General features: G+C 41.1%; 1 protein-coding gene across 2 annotated transcripts in view; it reads right to left on the reverse strand.

The window, feature by feature from the left end:
* GRM3 (glutamate metabotropic receptor 3) overlaps positions 1 to 15,159 on the reverse strand; it is a 235,026-nt gene that overhangs the window by 82,511 nt on the left and 137,356 nt on the right. For both annotated transcript variants that reach the window (XM_032643200.1, XM_032643201.1), the window contains exon 3: positions 1,072 to 1,927. In XM_032643200.1, the coding sequence (XP_032499091.1) occupies positions 1,072 to 1,927 (856 nt within the window). The remainder of the gene's footprint in view (positions 1 to 1,071; positions 1,928 to 15,159) is intronic.

Raw genomic sequence — 15,159 nt, forward strand, 5'->3', positions numbered from 1 at the left:
TTGCTCCAATGGTAGTATGATTTGAGCATACAAACTTTCATGTCTTGGATGATAAATCAATTGAAACAGACTCTGCAGACTAGAATGATGCCCTAGTGGCATGGGAGATGATTAGCAATTTAGACAATGAAAGCATTTTATCATTGTAATATTTTTGGCATCAAAATCTTTTGTGCCCAATAATATTACTTACCATTTTAGGATTGAGGATTAAGCTAAAATCCCCCAAACTAGTATCTTAATGCACTGATATCACATGCACCTTAGAAGAGAATGCAGTTCTAAAGATGTCTTGCTTTTTATATATTAGAAGTGCATCAAAACACAGTGCTATATTGAGAAATGTTTAGACCATATTTATAAAGAAATGAAGTTGCAGCAAGAGCCACTTTGAATACACCTTTGGAATTTCACGTCTGTATCAGAATGACTTCCATCAGTCTTCAGTTTGCTTAAAGTCAAGCTCCCAGGAAAACAGTTTCATTTCAGAACATCATTTGAGAAAATCCACAGCCCTTAATACTGACATGGAAATGTTGCTGTACAGCAGAAGACATAAACTCAAATGCCTGGAATCACCATGCTCTGAGTATCTTTCCCTCTCCCTCCCTAATTAGGCTCTGGGAAGAGTGACTTTTTTTCTCTCCCCCGCTGAGAAAGTTATGAGACTCTTTTGGTCAAATCACCCAAAAGGAAAGCTTGGAAGTTTATGTTCCTTAGAGCGCTGTCAGTTCTGCTAAAGAAGATTAAATGCCCATATCACACGTGTCATATCCTACAGCTAATCACAAGAAAGAGAATAAATGTGGCATGGCCCGCGTCTAGGCAGCTACCACATATCAGTGCAGCCTAGGGGGCCTTTCAATTTCATGTGGTGTACCAGCCAAGATATTCACTCAAAAATAAGTAAGAACATCAAAAAGCCATTGTATCGCATCTTGGAATATTTCACAGTTTGAGCCCCTTGTGTAGGTCTGAAAAAAAAGATTTCTGAGTCGGGGGCAGAGGTATTTGATTCCTCTTTGATTCACTGTTCGCACCACAGAAGATGATTAAAGGCTCCTCGCTTACCTGTGAAGTTGATTTTCAGCAAGTAATCCTTGTACAACTTCTTCCCGTCCAGGATCCTCATGGCGTCGCACAGCTTGGTGGTGTTGGGACAGAGGGTGCGCTGCATTTTGTGCAGGGCGTGGGCCATGGCGTACACCGCGTTCACCACGAACATGATCTTGGATTCTTGTTCGTAGTTGCTGCTGTCGATGGCCAGGTGCTTGTCGCAAGGGCGCCGGTGGTTGTGCTTGTTCTGGAGGCTACACTGGAACTTCTGCTCCCAGAAGTCCCGGAACCAGGGGTTGCGGTGGTTGCTGTAGGGGCTGAGGCTCTGGAAGTAGCGGTCGAACTGGCGGATGCGCTGGGAGGCTAGCTCCAGGGTGATGGCGCCGTCGGCCACGTGCTCGCTGCCCTTGACGATGCTCTCCTGCGCGCCCCAGCCGTCGCTCGCCACCCAGGTGAAGGAGGCGTTGGCGCGGCTGGCGGCGGCGATGAGCTCGCGCGAGTCGTCGCTGCGCATGAAGAGGACCACGACGCGCGCGTTGGGCTTCTGCAGGAGCTCGCGGATCACGCTGTCGTAGGACTTGCGGATGTTGGAGCGCCCCACCTTCTCCGCCGTGGCGATGCAGATGTTGCGCAGGCGGGCTTCCTGCTCGAACGCCTCGATCCCTGTCTCCCCGTAATCGCCCTCGGAGGCCACAGTGGACACGTAGGTCCAGTTGAAGAAACGCAAGATCTCGGCCATGGCTTTGGCCTGGTAGAAGTCGGGGGGCACGGTCCTGGCAAAATAATCATAGCGCGACTTGTCGCTGAGCTTGGCGCTGGTGGACGCGTAGCTTATCTGCGGGATCTGGAACAGCCTCAGCAGGTTGGCCACCTGAGGGAGGGAGACAGGGGAAGTACCATTTTTAGAAACCCGGAGGGAACTGACTGCACATGAAAGATAAAGGATAGCAGGCCTTTACCCAGCTCCCTTTTCACCTCTAGATCGCTAAGCTTTTCTGGACGCTTTGCCAGATACTTCCCTGGATTCTGTATTTGGAGTATTAGGGAGTAGGTCCCGAACAGGTAATTCAAGGGTGGGGAAAAGACAGAGAAATGGGAAGGGCACTCCTCTTTCTCTCCTAGACTTTATAATAGACACTGGACCAGGATCAATCCTGTTCAGGTGTCCCAGTGAAGTTGTTTTAAGTTTCTGGGGTCCTCTTATAACTCAGTCTAACAATGAACTACAGTGAATTGGCCCAATTAGGTTTTTAGACAACTTGGCTGCGGTTGTATAGAAAGAGGCTGGGTGTTGTCTAATTCTCACTTCCCCCTCTTTTGCTAAAAACAGCAGTCTCTGAAAGAGTTTAATTTGGGAACTGTATGCCACATGGACAGTCCACATTAGACATTTATTATCTAGGTTAAGCCAAAACAAAAAAAAATATCCATTTTTTTTTTGGTGCATGCCAAATTTTAGGCATATACCTTTCTAAACTTCTGACGGGCTTGACCAACATTTTCTTTGCCTTTTCAACGTTTTGTTTCTGTTTGGAGTATACATAGTCCAAGGATACAAATGCTATTCTTATGATATTTTTGATTAAAAAGCAAATAAGGAAGTGTCGAGGACCTGGTCAAAAAAAGAACCATTTACTTTAAAATGTTTACTTATTTCGAATAAAGAATGTAAAATTGTTATTTACCTGTCAATAATATTTCACTGTTTTTATTTATTACAGAATAAAAAAGGAAAGTGACACTAGCGTATCAAGGAGCATTTTATACTTAGAGTATTTGTGAAATTTATACATTTTAAAATATATACACAGATTATATGTAAATCTAATAACAAGTTTGTTTTTGTTTTTCCTGGCTACCTACCTCATGTATTCTGAACATTTCTATCTTTTCACTGACTTTAGTTACATAATATACTAAGTGGACTTTAATTGGAAACAACGTTGAATATTCCAATATACTCTGCGTACTTTGAAATTTCCCTTCTGGAAATTGTGGTTTCAGGTTTATATTTGACATGTAGGAAGCACAGCTTGAAATAAGCAGCTGTTAGCAAAGAGCACAAGTACTATCAAACAACTCACAGCTGAGTCCTGATTAATCATCATTTCATCTGGCAACAGAAACCAACAGCCAAATTCATACACGGCCACATGGCATGTTCTTAGAGATCGGGCCTGCTATTAAAACCAACCCTTAATGTAGCCTAGAGCTATCAAAAATGTTTTCCATGTCTTTTCAAATCCTGGTACCTCTCACGTAACTACAAAGAGAACAGCAAGAAAATCTGGCGCTTAGCACACAATATAATGCAAATTTAGGATCCAGATACTTTTTGCATTTGGTAAAGACTCTTTTTTAATATATATCCTAGGATGTGAGTGAATTTTGGGGAATGGAGGTGAGTGGATGGATGAAGGCTAGTATGCCATTTACTTTTTCTTTTCTCACGCCTAGACACCCTGAACAAAATGACCTCTATTGGTTCATTTGAACGGGGGCTGGGGGGTGTTGCTTGTTTACTTAGCCTGGTTGAGATGGCCCTGAGCCAGCACTGTCATCACTTCTGTACTGAGTACCTGGCTTCTTTGGGATGTAAGTACCACTGTGGCAGACTGGTGATAAGAGCCCTGTCTGTGCATGCGCTTGGCTTGATTCTCGAGTTTCTGGGTGACACTGGAGAGGCCATCTCTTCTGGATGCTACAGTTTTCTAATCTTCAGGTTCTATTCATCAGGACCTGAACCCCTCAGGGAGGCAGAGAATGAAAGCCCCTGAAAAATGCCCAGAGACATCATTTTCTGGCATCTAGGAAACACAGTGAAAGGGTCCTAAACTGCTGAAACTTTTTTCTCCCGGAGGGATATGAGTAATGAAAAGCTGCTGAAGGAAAAAGTTCTTGTCTTTTGACGGATAGGGTCCTGTGGCTTCATTCTACCCCTCCAGGATATCTGAGAACAATTTACAAACAAGGCAGACTGTACAAGACAGTGAAGTAACCATAGAATGATGGAAATATGGAGAAGATTCTCTGGGCTGCGAAGGAGCACAGTGAGCTGTAGCATGGGTGGGAAGATGGTGGGTTAGAATAAAACTGCAACTATTGCCATCATTTTAAGAGTAGTTATCTGATATACACACTACTGTATATAAGATAGATAATACAGACCTGTATAGCGCAGGGAACTATATTCAATATCTTGTAATAACCTATCATGGGAAAGAATCTGAAGAAGAATATATATACACATATATATCTGAATCACTTTGCTACACATCTGAAACTAACACAACTTTATAAATCAACTCTACTTCAATAATTAAAAGAATAGTTATATGTGTGTGTGTTTAATGAGGAAACTACAGCCTACTTTAGAAAAAGGAGGCATATTTAGTGAGCTAAACATGAGAATGGAACACTCATAAAGGAGTAAGTATAATCTCGATTGTATTTCCTATATTAGATAGCATGGAGCAATCATATAGTCAAAATTGTGATGTTCAGAGTTACATTAGAAATACATGTGCTGCAAATGAATGATAGAACAAAGTGTTGAAGTCCTTTTGTCATGGTGAACTGTTCATTTTAAAACTAGTTTCCTTAGATTACAAGAGTAAAAATGCTTAATGTAAAAAGTAAATACTACAGAAATCAGCAGATTATAAATCTCCCTTCCTTTCCCTCCCTCACCCACCCCAACCTGATTTCTAGAGAAGAATAAAGTTCTTTGCTTGGTTTGTGCATTTTCAAAATGTTTATACTGTTGTAAAACCAGTTGCTAATGTACTGGGTATTTATGTGTATATTTTCTCCTTTGATATTCACAACTGCCTTTTATGATGGATACTGTTTTCTCCATTTTAGAGATGCACAAACTGAGTTCTGCTAGATGAAGAAGCTTCTTCATAATGATATGATTAGAAAGTGAGGGCAAAATCAAGATTCAGAAGCAGGTCTTTTGACCTTAAGGACCCTGGCTGTCCTCTCATAACCTCCTGTCTGCTGTCTTCTGTGTGACTTTGAATCTGAGGTCTGAAACACAGAAAGACAGGAGGGAGGAACTGAAGCAGTGTTGTGGTTTACTCCATGGATCACCTAATTGCTATTAGGAGTGTCCTTTTTAACATAAAACTTAAAACTAGGGTTGGGGGATAGCCAGATAATTGTTAGCTGGGTGTTTCCTGTGTCATTTGCCTAAAAACTGGGTGTCTGAAATGTTCCTGACTTACTTTACTGGCCATATGGTTTCTTCTGTGAAACCATGAAGAAATAAGGGGACTCCTACATTGGACATAATTTTAAAAATAAAAGATCATTTTAGGATGGGGAAATAATGTGGACTTTGGCAGAAAGTTACCCAATTATAGTTTTAGTAGGAGTGGAGGAAGGAAAAAAGATCTAGTTATATCCTTTAGGAAAAAAACACTTGAAAAGTCAAGATATACTTCTCATGGTTAGAAACTCTAATAAAAAGGTATATAGCTTAAGAGCAATATGAAGGCTTAGAAAATAATTCAGACAACACATAATAGTCTCAATAAGACAGAAGAGACAAGACCTCCAAAGAAGCCACTGGGTTGCTAGGCTCTAATGGGGCATTTGAATGTTGAAAGGACTAGTGAGAGGATGAAAGCTGTAGGTGTGTTAGGTCCTTGGGCAGCCTCGTGGACAATGTAAAAGATTGGCAGGAACCTGTGAGGATTAGGGAGACTAAAGCACAGAATGTGAAAATGGAGTGATTTTTGTTGTTGTTATTTTTTTAAAATTACATTTTAGGAAAAGGTGTGGTGAGAAGAGATAAAATCGCTGGATGAGACAGCTGGTTCCACAAGAGTGAAAGAAAGACACTGCCCAGTGTCTTTCTTGCTCCTAAGTGAGAATGTTTCCTAACCTGGAAATGGTGAAGCAAATATATGAAAAAGTTCTCTCACACCCAAGTAGGACAGAAGACCAAAAGAAAAGCCCATAATCAATGAAGTTTGCCTCCAGTTCTGAGTTCTGGAAGATATTGCAGATTATATTAGATAATCATTATTAATAATTTCTGAGAAACCAATAACGGGAGGACTGTCAGAGGGTAAAAATGGAGGAGTAAGGGCAAATTCAGCAAGTACAAATCAGGAATAAATATAAATCAATAACCATGATACAGTTTGGTAATTTTCTAAAATAGAGTTTCCAGTAGAGAGCAAGCAGGCACTTAGAAATGAACAAGACAGTTACAGGGAATCAGCATGGATTCACTAAGAATCAGTTTCACTAGAATCTTTTTTTTTTTTGCCATATGCGGGCCTTTCATTGTTGTGGCCTTTCCAGCTGCGGAGCACAGGCTCCGGATGCGCAGGCTCAGCGGCCATGGCTCACGGGCCCAGCCGCTCTGCGGCATGTAGGATCTTACTGGACCAGGGCACGAACCCGTGTCCCGTGCATTGGCAGGCGGACTCTCAACCACTGCGCCACCAGGGAAGCCCCTCACTAGCGTGTTTTCAACATTAGTTGAACCATTTAGGGAGGAGTTGTAGCCACGGCCTGTGACTTCAACGGGTTTTGGTGACATTACTTGGACTCTTGTGAAAAAGGGAAAACGATAGGAATTGGGTGAAAAAGTTAAATATACTAAAGGAGAACAGCTTGGAAGAAAGTCTGTATGAGGTGGTCAAGTGGGATTAAATTTTTATCAATGACTTTGGAAAAAGATATAAATAAGCTATAAGATCATTACATTTTAGAGCTAGAAGAAGCCATGAAGATAATCTAAGCCTTTTGCTTTATAGGTGAGGAAACTGAAGCTCACAGAGTGAAGTGAATTTCCAAATTTTACACAACCAATAAGCAAAAAATTAAGATTAGAGCCCAGTCTCTTGATTTTTCCAAAGGTCTAGTCTCCTCTGGCAATAAGGTGGTATTACATAGGGAGAGATGTATGTTTGTGGATTTAAGTTAAAATTACACAAGTGAAGAAAGGCTAAGAAAACTAGGAAAAAAATGAGGATACACATGCAAAGGTGAATGTTGCAAAAGTCCACCAAAAATCCAAGGGGGGCTAAAGTCCAAGAGGGATTATTAAGCGGTTTGCTCTCTTTATATATGAATTTAGATCTACTGTTGTAGATATATTATCTTCTTTAATCCTCATAACAATCTTATGAGGCTGATACTACCATTATCCCATTTTACAGATTGAGGGACTGAGGCACAGAGCACCTAGGGATCCTGCTGAAGAGCCCCTAGGTGATAGAGACAGAATCTGATCCCAGGCATCTGACACTATGCTCCACTTCCCACACTTATTCGATCCATTCCGTAATTCAAGCTCTTAGCCTCTGCCGTATGGGATTCCTCTCATTACAATATAGCAACGATATATTTTAAGTTATAGTATGTCTGTCTTTTTTCACCTGTCAAGGCACTAACTCCTTGATTGGAGGACCATGAGCAATCATTCCTTGTTATCAAAAGTATACTTTTTCAGGCTTCCCTGGTGGCGCAGTGGTTGAGAGTCCACCTGCCGATGCAGGGGACACGGGTTTTGTGCCCCGGTCCGGGAGGATCCCACGTGCCGCGGAGCGGCTGGGCCCGTGAGCCATGGCCGCTGAGCCTGTGCATCCGGAGCCTGTGCTCCGCAATGGGAGAGGCCACAACAGTGAGAGGCCCACGTACTGCAAAAAAAAAAAAAAAGTATACTTTTTCATTTGTCAGTCTATACTTTGAGATGGTTCCATAGACATTTGTTTACTGACTGACCATCTAGCGATGGTCTAGTTGTCTAGTTGTCTAAGAAACCAGGGGACATTTCAGCTGGGAGTTTGAAAGCTTCAAGCTATAAATATCATGATCAGGTTTGGCTTTATGATTTATGTGAGAAACACCAAGACCTTATGGCAGAGCCTGTTTCCTAGGGCCTGAGAGGCCACATACAAGTTTTGCAGACACCCTTTCTGCATGTAGCGTGTACTATAGTTTTATGTTCAATGTTCAAACACCTTGGGGTATCCACTTTCTGGGTGGTTTGAATTTATTCCAGACTATGTTGTGCAATGTTTTCACTGTAACCTCTCAAGTCACAAATGTATTACTTTTTTTTGACTCGAGGAGAAATGCTTAAGGTGCTAGGCTTGGCTGGCTACTATTACATTTTCCAGTAGATGCTATGGTCTGAAATGAGTATTTTTGTCTTTGTCCCATTTTCGCGGTTTTAAGCTGGAGTCATTTAAGATGGCTTCCACCAGCAATAGTTGTCCACCAAACCAATGGTACATGCTGTTGAACTTCTGCTACCATTTTCCCATTATTTTCCCCTCCAAATGAACTAACTCTATAGGGTTTCTCTATATAGTTATTTCCTCAATTCTATGTGCCTTTGCATGTGTTGTTCCTTGTGCTTAGAATGACCTTTACCACTTGTGTGTTCAGTGAATCCATTCAAGGGCCCCTTCTCTGAGAAACCTGCCTTGATTTGTCATTTCAGGCCAAGTTGTGTGCCCATCTTCTGAGACTCTGTCACTCCTCTATGTATTTCCCTCATGGCACTAATCAAAGTGTATGGTTACTTCTAGATCATTCACTAATTCCTCTACTGGAGTGAAAACTCTGAAAAACAGGGAATGAACATTGTTAATCTCTGTTTGCTCGATGCCTTGCAGAGTAGAGAGATGCTCTGTATTGTTTGTTAAATAGATGATAAATGAGTTGATAGCTTCCTGCTCTTTCATGTGACCTTTCCTAATTGCAAGGATACGGTTTCTGTGGGAACTCCCCCGCCCCCAAACTAGCTACCCACCAGCAAGCAGTGTAAAGCTCCTCTCAAACACTACCTATAAACAATATTCTGTGCAGTGTGGATCCTTCATTAATCCTTGTCAAGTTTTCACCAAAATGAGACGACACATAGACAATTGGCTTAGACCTTGAGGTAGCTGAAGCAAAGGTTTTCATACCATTAAACCGATTTCTCCAAATTATCTCTGCGTAACTAACTAGGAATATACAAAAGGAAGTCAATATCACCCCAACGGGATCTGGCCAGTGCACCAATTTCCTTTGAGCTACAAAGGTGCCTTTTTGTCTTAAGGAAGACAAACTAAGGCCTTACCATGGAGCCTTAGTCCTCAAACCACATAAACCTAAAGTAGGAATCATATAAACATATACCAAAGGGAAGACTTCATCAGATGAACGCTTACTAGCTCTGCTGATAAGGTAAGGTTTTCTTGGAGACAAATGAGTCATGTACAAGATACGTAAGCAACCGGACACACTCAGCGCTCACATCAGTTGCTCAGTTCTTATTCTTTCTTGGGAATGTCTTTCCCATAATCAGTAGCCAGCTGTGAAGTGATGCTACTGTAGGCATCCAAACCATCCTTATTCACGGCTGGGAATGTTGAGTTAAAGACCAATTTATTGGGGAGTTTTACTTCTCCCGACATTTTTCAGCAAGTCACGGGGACTCTTTAGAATTCCAGGTGTCATGCTTCATTTCAGTGATGCTTCGATCATGGGGAAAAAAAGAATGTAAGCTATGGGAAAGAGCTCGGGTAGTCTATTCTTTGAGGTTGTGGAAAAAGGGAATATGAATTGGAAAATTCAGAGTCACCTGTGAACTCCCACATCCTGGGGTCACTCTTCCCATTCAGGTTATCCGTGATGTATCCATTTTAAACGTGAGCGTCATGCCTTCTGTGGTGACACAGTGCCAAACATTTTTTTTTTTCAGCAGAAGACAAAAAGGCGTATGTACGTCTAGTGTCCAGTAGAAATAAGTTTCCCACTAAGGTGATTGTCCAAGAAACATGCTATCTGCAAAGCTGAACTGTGTACATTTGAAAAATAAGCCGTTGCTGCTGTCCTGGGAATTAGGAGACTTGATAATAACCTCCATGGGTTTGCCTTTGCATTCGACGCTATTCCCATACCGCTTTGGGGCTGTTTTCTAAGAATAAGCCTACACCTTTAATAGTTTTATCACACATGCAGTGCTGATGGCTTTGTTTCATTCTTTTAATTAAGTGATTATTTATAAGCCCGGAAGAGTGCTGTACAAATTTGACTGTACTTTAAACCATCTGCTACCTTATAACCCATGTTATTACCTAAAGCCAGTTCTAAAACTTGTGATGCTTGGAAGAGACCTCAGTGACGCTCCTGTTCAGATTGATCAAGCGGCACTGTTAGCTGTACAAAATCCCAGATTGGCTTGGATTTTAAACTGAAACTGGAGGTGATGTGTTGTTGAGAAACTGCCTGAGGAATTCAAGCTGTTCCCATCACATGAGTTATCTGCCCATAAAGGATGCCAATCACATTGTTATCACAGAAAGGATTAGTCACTTTTTTTTTTGGACCACACTGCCTACAGCACATCTGGGAATATTTTACATGAAAAGAGTTGACTGGAGCCCATGTTTGAAGGTCAGAGATTAATCTGGATTTAGGAAATCATGTAATGGAGGGTAGCAAATGCCAGTTTTCTCAGTTTAATCTGCAGAAGCCACTGATTCTTACATGCCATGAGCACAAAAAATGCTCTAGTCAAAGATTTACACTGCCATTCCCATTAATGGTATGACTCAGTCCTGATGATTTTGCAGGGACGTTCCAGACAAAGGACTCCTTAGTCATGGCAGAAGCCTTCATAAATGGCTTTCAGTAACCCTGATTTCTATCCCTCCCTTTCCTGAAATATTTGCACTCAACACCTGTGATTTGCAACTCAGATAGGCAGACACTTTCATTTTCTTCCTTTGTGACAAAGGAATTTATGAATAGCAAGGTTAGCCATTTTGGTGTTCTCATCGCTTATCACTGAGGCTGAACTGCTATGCAGACCATATAGGATCCCTTGGATCGCATTTTTCCGGGAGACTGGCATCATCAGACATGTCAGGTTCTCATCGTAAGAAACGCACGTTCGACAAGGGTCTGTCTTTCTCCCTTACTAACAGGCACCATCTCAGGAGTGACTTTGCTTCCAGCTAGACTTAGCAGGTACTTAGAATAGGAACGAGATGGTATTTTGCCCACTGAATCAGCCTGTATCTGCTCTTTGCTCCTTCACCCCCATGAATTAACTTTCAAGAGAAATCATGGAACTGAACTGGCTTGAATTGCAGTCTCTGACAGTAAGATCAGGTCTGTGGCATATCTGGTCCAGCGTGCATTAGTGTCTGCTAGTGACACCTGAGAAACGATGACTCCAGGGGTAACTTGACACCAACAGACCTGTTAAAAACGCATCCTTTAGTGCCTTGGATATTGATTTTTGACAATGCCTCTTGAGGATTTAACAGAGCCACAGTTAACTAATCCATATTTTTCTGTGGCCCTGAAGTCCCTTGTATAACATAATATGATAAATTTAGTCCTATCAATAAAAAGGCACTCCTATCCTTTTTGACTGTTAACCAAGGTCCAAAAGCTGTTGGTTGGGTAAGCGTGGGAAGAGCTAAGGGCTGTAGCTTAATTAAAAAAAAAAAGATTAGTATTTATTTCTGAGGTCCTTTGCAATAATTTAGGGCAGAGGGCTATATACCGTATTATTTGTAGCAAATAGAACTATGTCATTGATGGTTTTCCTGTTAACTGTTCATTACTTCAACAGAACTGGCAGGTACAAAAGCAAGTAGTACAAGCATTCAGTGCGTAGGACTGGAGCCAAACCAACCCCTTCTCTCATTAGCTGCATACATTTAGACAAGTTATTTTCATTCCTTAAGCTTCAGTTTTCTCATCTGTAAAAAGGGATTAAGTAGTTTCTGGTTTATGAATTTATTTAAGGATTAAGTGATAACACATGTGAAGCACTTAACTCACTGGCTAGCACATAGTTAATGTTCGAAAAGTATTGGAGGTGATGAGAATGGCTAAGCCAGCAGTCATTCATTCAGCAAACTTCAATCAGTGCTCATTATACAAGGTGCTATTCTCAAATTTAGGTTGTCCTAAGCTGAGTAATGTATCCCCACTATCTCCTAGGAAGCTGTAGTCTCTTGGGGACAAAGAAACATAACAAGGATAAAATTTTGAGATAAGGGTACACGTACTCATACTAAAACACAGGTGAAGGAGCACATTCGGGTGAGTCATGGCAGGCTCCCACGTAGAAGTAACATTTAGACTTGATCTTGAAGAGAGTGTGAACAGTTATCAGGCAGAGGAAGGGAGAGGAAGTTTTCAGGCAGAAAAAAGAGCACAAAGACAGAGATGGGCAAATGCGCTTTTGCTTTAAGAGCAGCAAATGGTTCAATATTATCAGGGTACCCAGTGCCCTGTAGGGATTAGCAGGGTGAGGAAAAATAGAAGGACTGTGGCTGCACTGCTTTTTTATACGCTATGCTAAAGAGTTTGAATTTTTCTTCTTTAAGAGATAAAAAAGACATTAAAATTTTTAATTCAGGGAATGACATGACCACAATTATGTTCTAAAAAGGTCACAGTGGATGACATCCAACTTGAAAAGAAAGAGTCAGGGAAGGGTAATCAGATGGACGACATATTCATTCCGACTCAGGCTGTGAGTTCTTGAAGGCCAGGGACCTTGTAATCCCAATAACAGTGAGTCAGTTAATAATAGAAAGGACAGGATCAGAGGTTTAAATAAAGTTTGAGTCCACTTAAAACCATTTATTTGGTTGGTGGTAATTACTCAAGTACTCAGGTCTTAATTTGTTCTCCTGTTTGTGTCATTACAGGTCACCTTGAATTCTTCTTGGAAAGAAGAAGGTCATAAATAATTTTCATCCCTGGAGACTATAAAAAGTCTAACGAACTTTTAAATTCCTGGAAGCATCTCAGAAAAAAGAGCTTGAAGCCTTTCTTCAAGGTGGAAACAAAAAGTGAGAGCCAGGTAAGTAAACTTTGATAACAGTTGAAATTCACTGGATGGCACCAACCTGTCTTTATTGTCCCATTTCTTTAAATCTTGTATAAACACTCTTCCTTAAAACGACTGTGTCAACATAGGTAATATGTGCTTAATGCACATGGTGGTTTTATTTCGATGGAAAGTTACTTTTTTGTAGAAAAATTCTGAACAAATTGTAGATTATGTGTTCCATCACATCTGTTTTCCACACTGGGAAAGCTTAACTGCATGGTTTGTATTCTCTGAGGGCTCATTGTGAACCTAATGGCAGCTACCCAAATTGGACGCACAGTGCTTGGGAGGGGCCGGCTAGCCCCTGGGATGTGTGCCCTGCAAATTCGACCCTATTAAGTGATGGCGAGTGTCTCAAGATGCTTTGCCATTCTGACCGCTTGCCAAGGAAATCTGGTCTGTGTTTGGAACGTAATTTTTGAAGGTGTTCTGCCTATTGTATTTTCCCCTGTGTTACAGTTCCCTCTGCGGGAATGTAAAGTCAAGGAGCTGGCATGAATCAAGACTTTGTCACTAGTAACAGAGGGATTTCCATAATATACCAGGTGGTGATGTCAAAAATAGCGACAGCACAATTTCAGTGTTCAAAGTCCCACTGCTATCCCGCCTGGAGTAGCAACGTTTACTTAGAGTTTACTGCAGGTGTTTTGGGAACATATTCTTAGATTTTCCAAGTCCACTAATTGGAAAAGTACTCTGTAAGTTTTCAACTGCATTTTTCTCAGACCAGTAAAAGCACTTCTATTACATTAACTCAATGGACTTTAATTATTATAAACTGCTAAGTGTTGGCTCTTTGCATATTGAAATACTGAGCCTGGTACATATTGCCCCATTAAAAAGACACACGTTTAATGGTGATTCGGAAAGAGAACTTTGTATCGTTAAAGCAAAATCACAACTTTGTTTTAACTGAACGTGTCAGCAGTCCTACATCGATGAGCTTACTGATTAATCTGTAATCATATTATAAAACACTGGCTGATCTTTCAGGAATGCCTGTGTCCCTTGGTTTTCATCTCATGACCTCCATCACAGGTGTGTGACCACCACAGAAGCTGGTTCTCAGCCATGGGCCATTCTATTGCCCTGTGGACAGTAGTCCTGAGAGTATAACCTCTTGTTTTTCACGAGTAGTTTCCAAATAAACACATGACAGAAGGAGAATTAATTAAGGAATAAATTAACTCCAAAGCAAAGGAGAAGAAATAGTGCATCTTAGATAATTATATCTGGCGAGAAATTTCTACAATGAAACAGTGTTAACAGAAACATTTTTTTCCCCCTTAGCTATTGTATTTTTTAATTTTTGAATTTAATTTTATTTTTTTTCACGTCTTTATTGGAGTGTAATTGCTCTACAGTGTTGTGTCAGTTTCTGCTGTATAAGAAAGTGAATCAGCTACACGTATACATACATCCCCATATCCCCTCCCTCTTGCGTCTCCCTCCCACCCTCCCTATCCCGCCGCTGTAGGTGGTCGCAAAGCACGGAGCTGATCTCCCTGTGCGATGCGGCTGAACAAAAGCATTTTTGAACTGCTCTTGCTGTTGCCTCTCTCTCTGTGATAAAGTCCTTGAACAGCATTGCCCTTTTTTGGAGGAGGAGAGCAGGAGCAATGGAGAGAGTTTTCAAAACAACAGCTTGGTGAAATTGCTTTTGCGTGAAAAGTCTGGGAAGAAAATAAAAGATTCTATCAGAGATAACTGTTGAGTCGGGTTTTTCTGAAGCTTAGACTACGTGAGGGGGTGAGGCAGTGTCGGAGGCAAGCTATCCGGATTTTAATGTTGTAAAGTGGTAGAAGCTTGAACTAGGTGTTTGACCTTCATGAACCTCAATTCCTCTTGGAACGACTCCTCTTGCACTGCAGATGTTAAAAGTTAAAAAAGCTAATAGATAATGTCTACTAAAATCTAAAATGTTTAATTCTCATTATGTGTGGACCACTATTTATTTATTTATTTTTTTACTGTTTTTCGTGTATTTTCTCATTTAATTCATGCAATAGCCCAGTGAAAGAGGTACTATTCATATCTCAGTCTTAGACACGAGGAGAGAGGTAATGAAGGATCAAATAAATCTGAGGTAGTCTGCATCCGGAGTTGTAATCACTGAGCTGAACTTTTTTTAAAAAGGCACGGTAAAAATGTGTAGTTGTATCCGTGCTGTGATTGTTGTATTTGCAATATTAAACTCATTAAAGGCAGCTATCAGTTTTACTTTTCTA

The sequence above is a fragment of the Phocoena sinus genome, chromosome 9, assembly GCF_008692025.1.
Source record: "Phocoena sinus isolate mPhoSin1 chromosome 9, mPhoSin1.pri, whole genome shotgun sequence".
NCBI lineage: Eukaryota > Metazoa > Chordata > Mammalia > Artiodactyla > Phocoenidae > Phocoena > Phocoena sinus.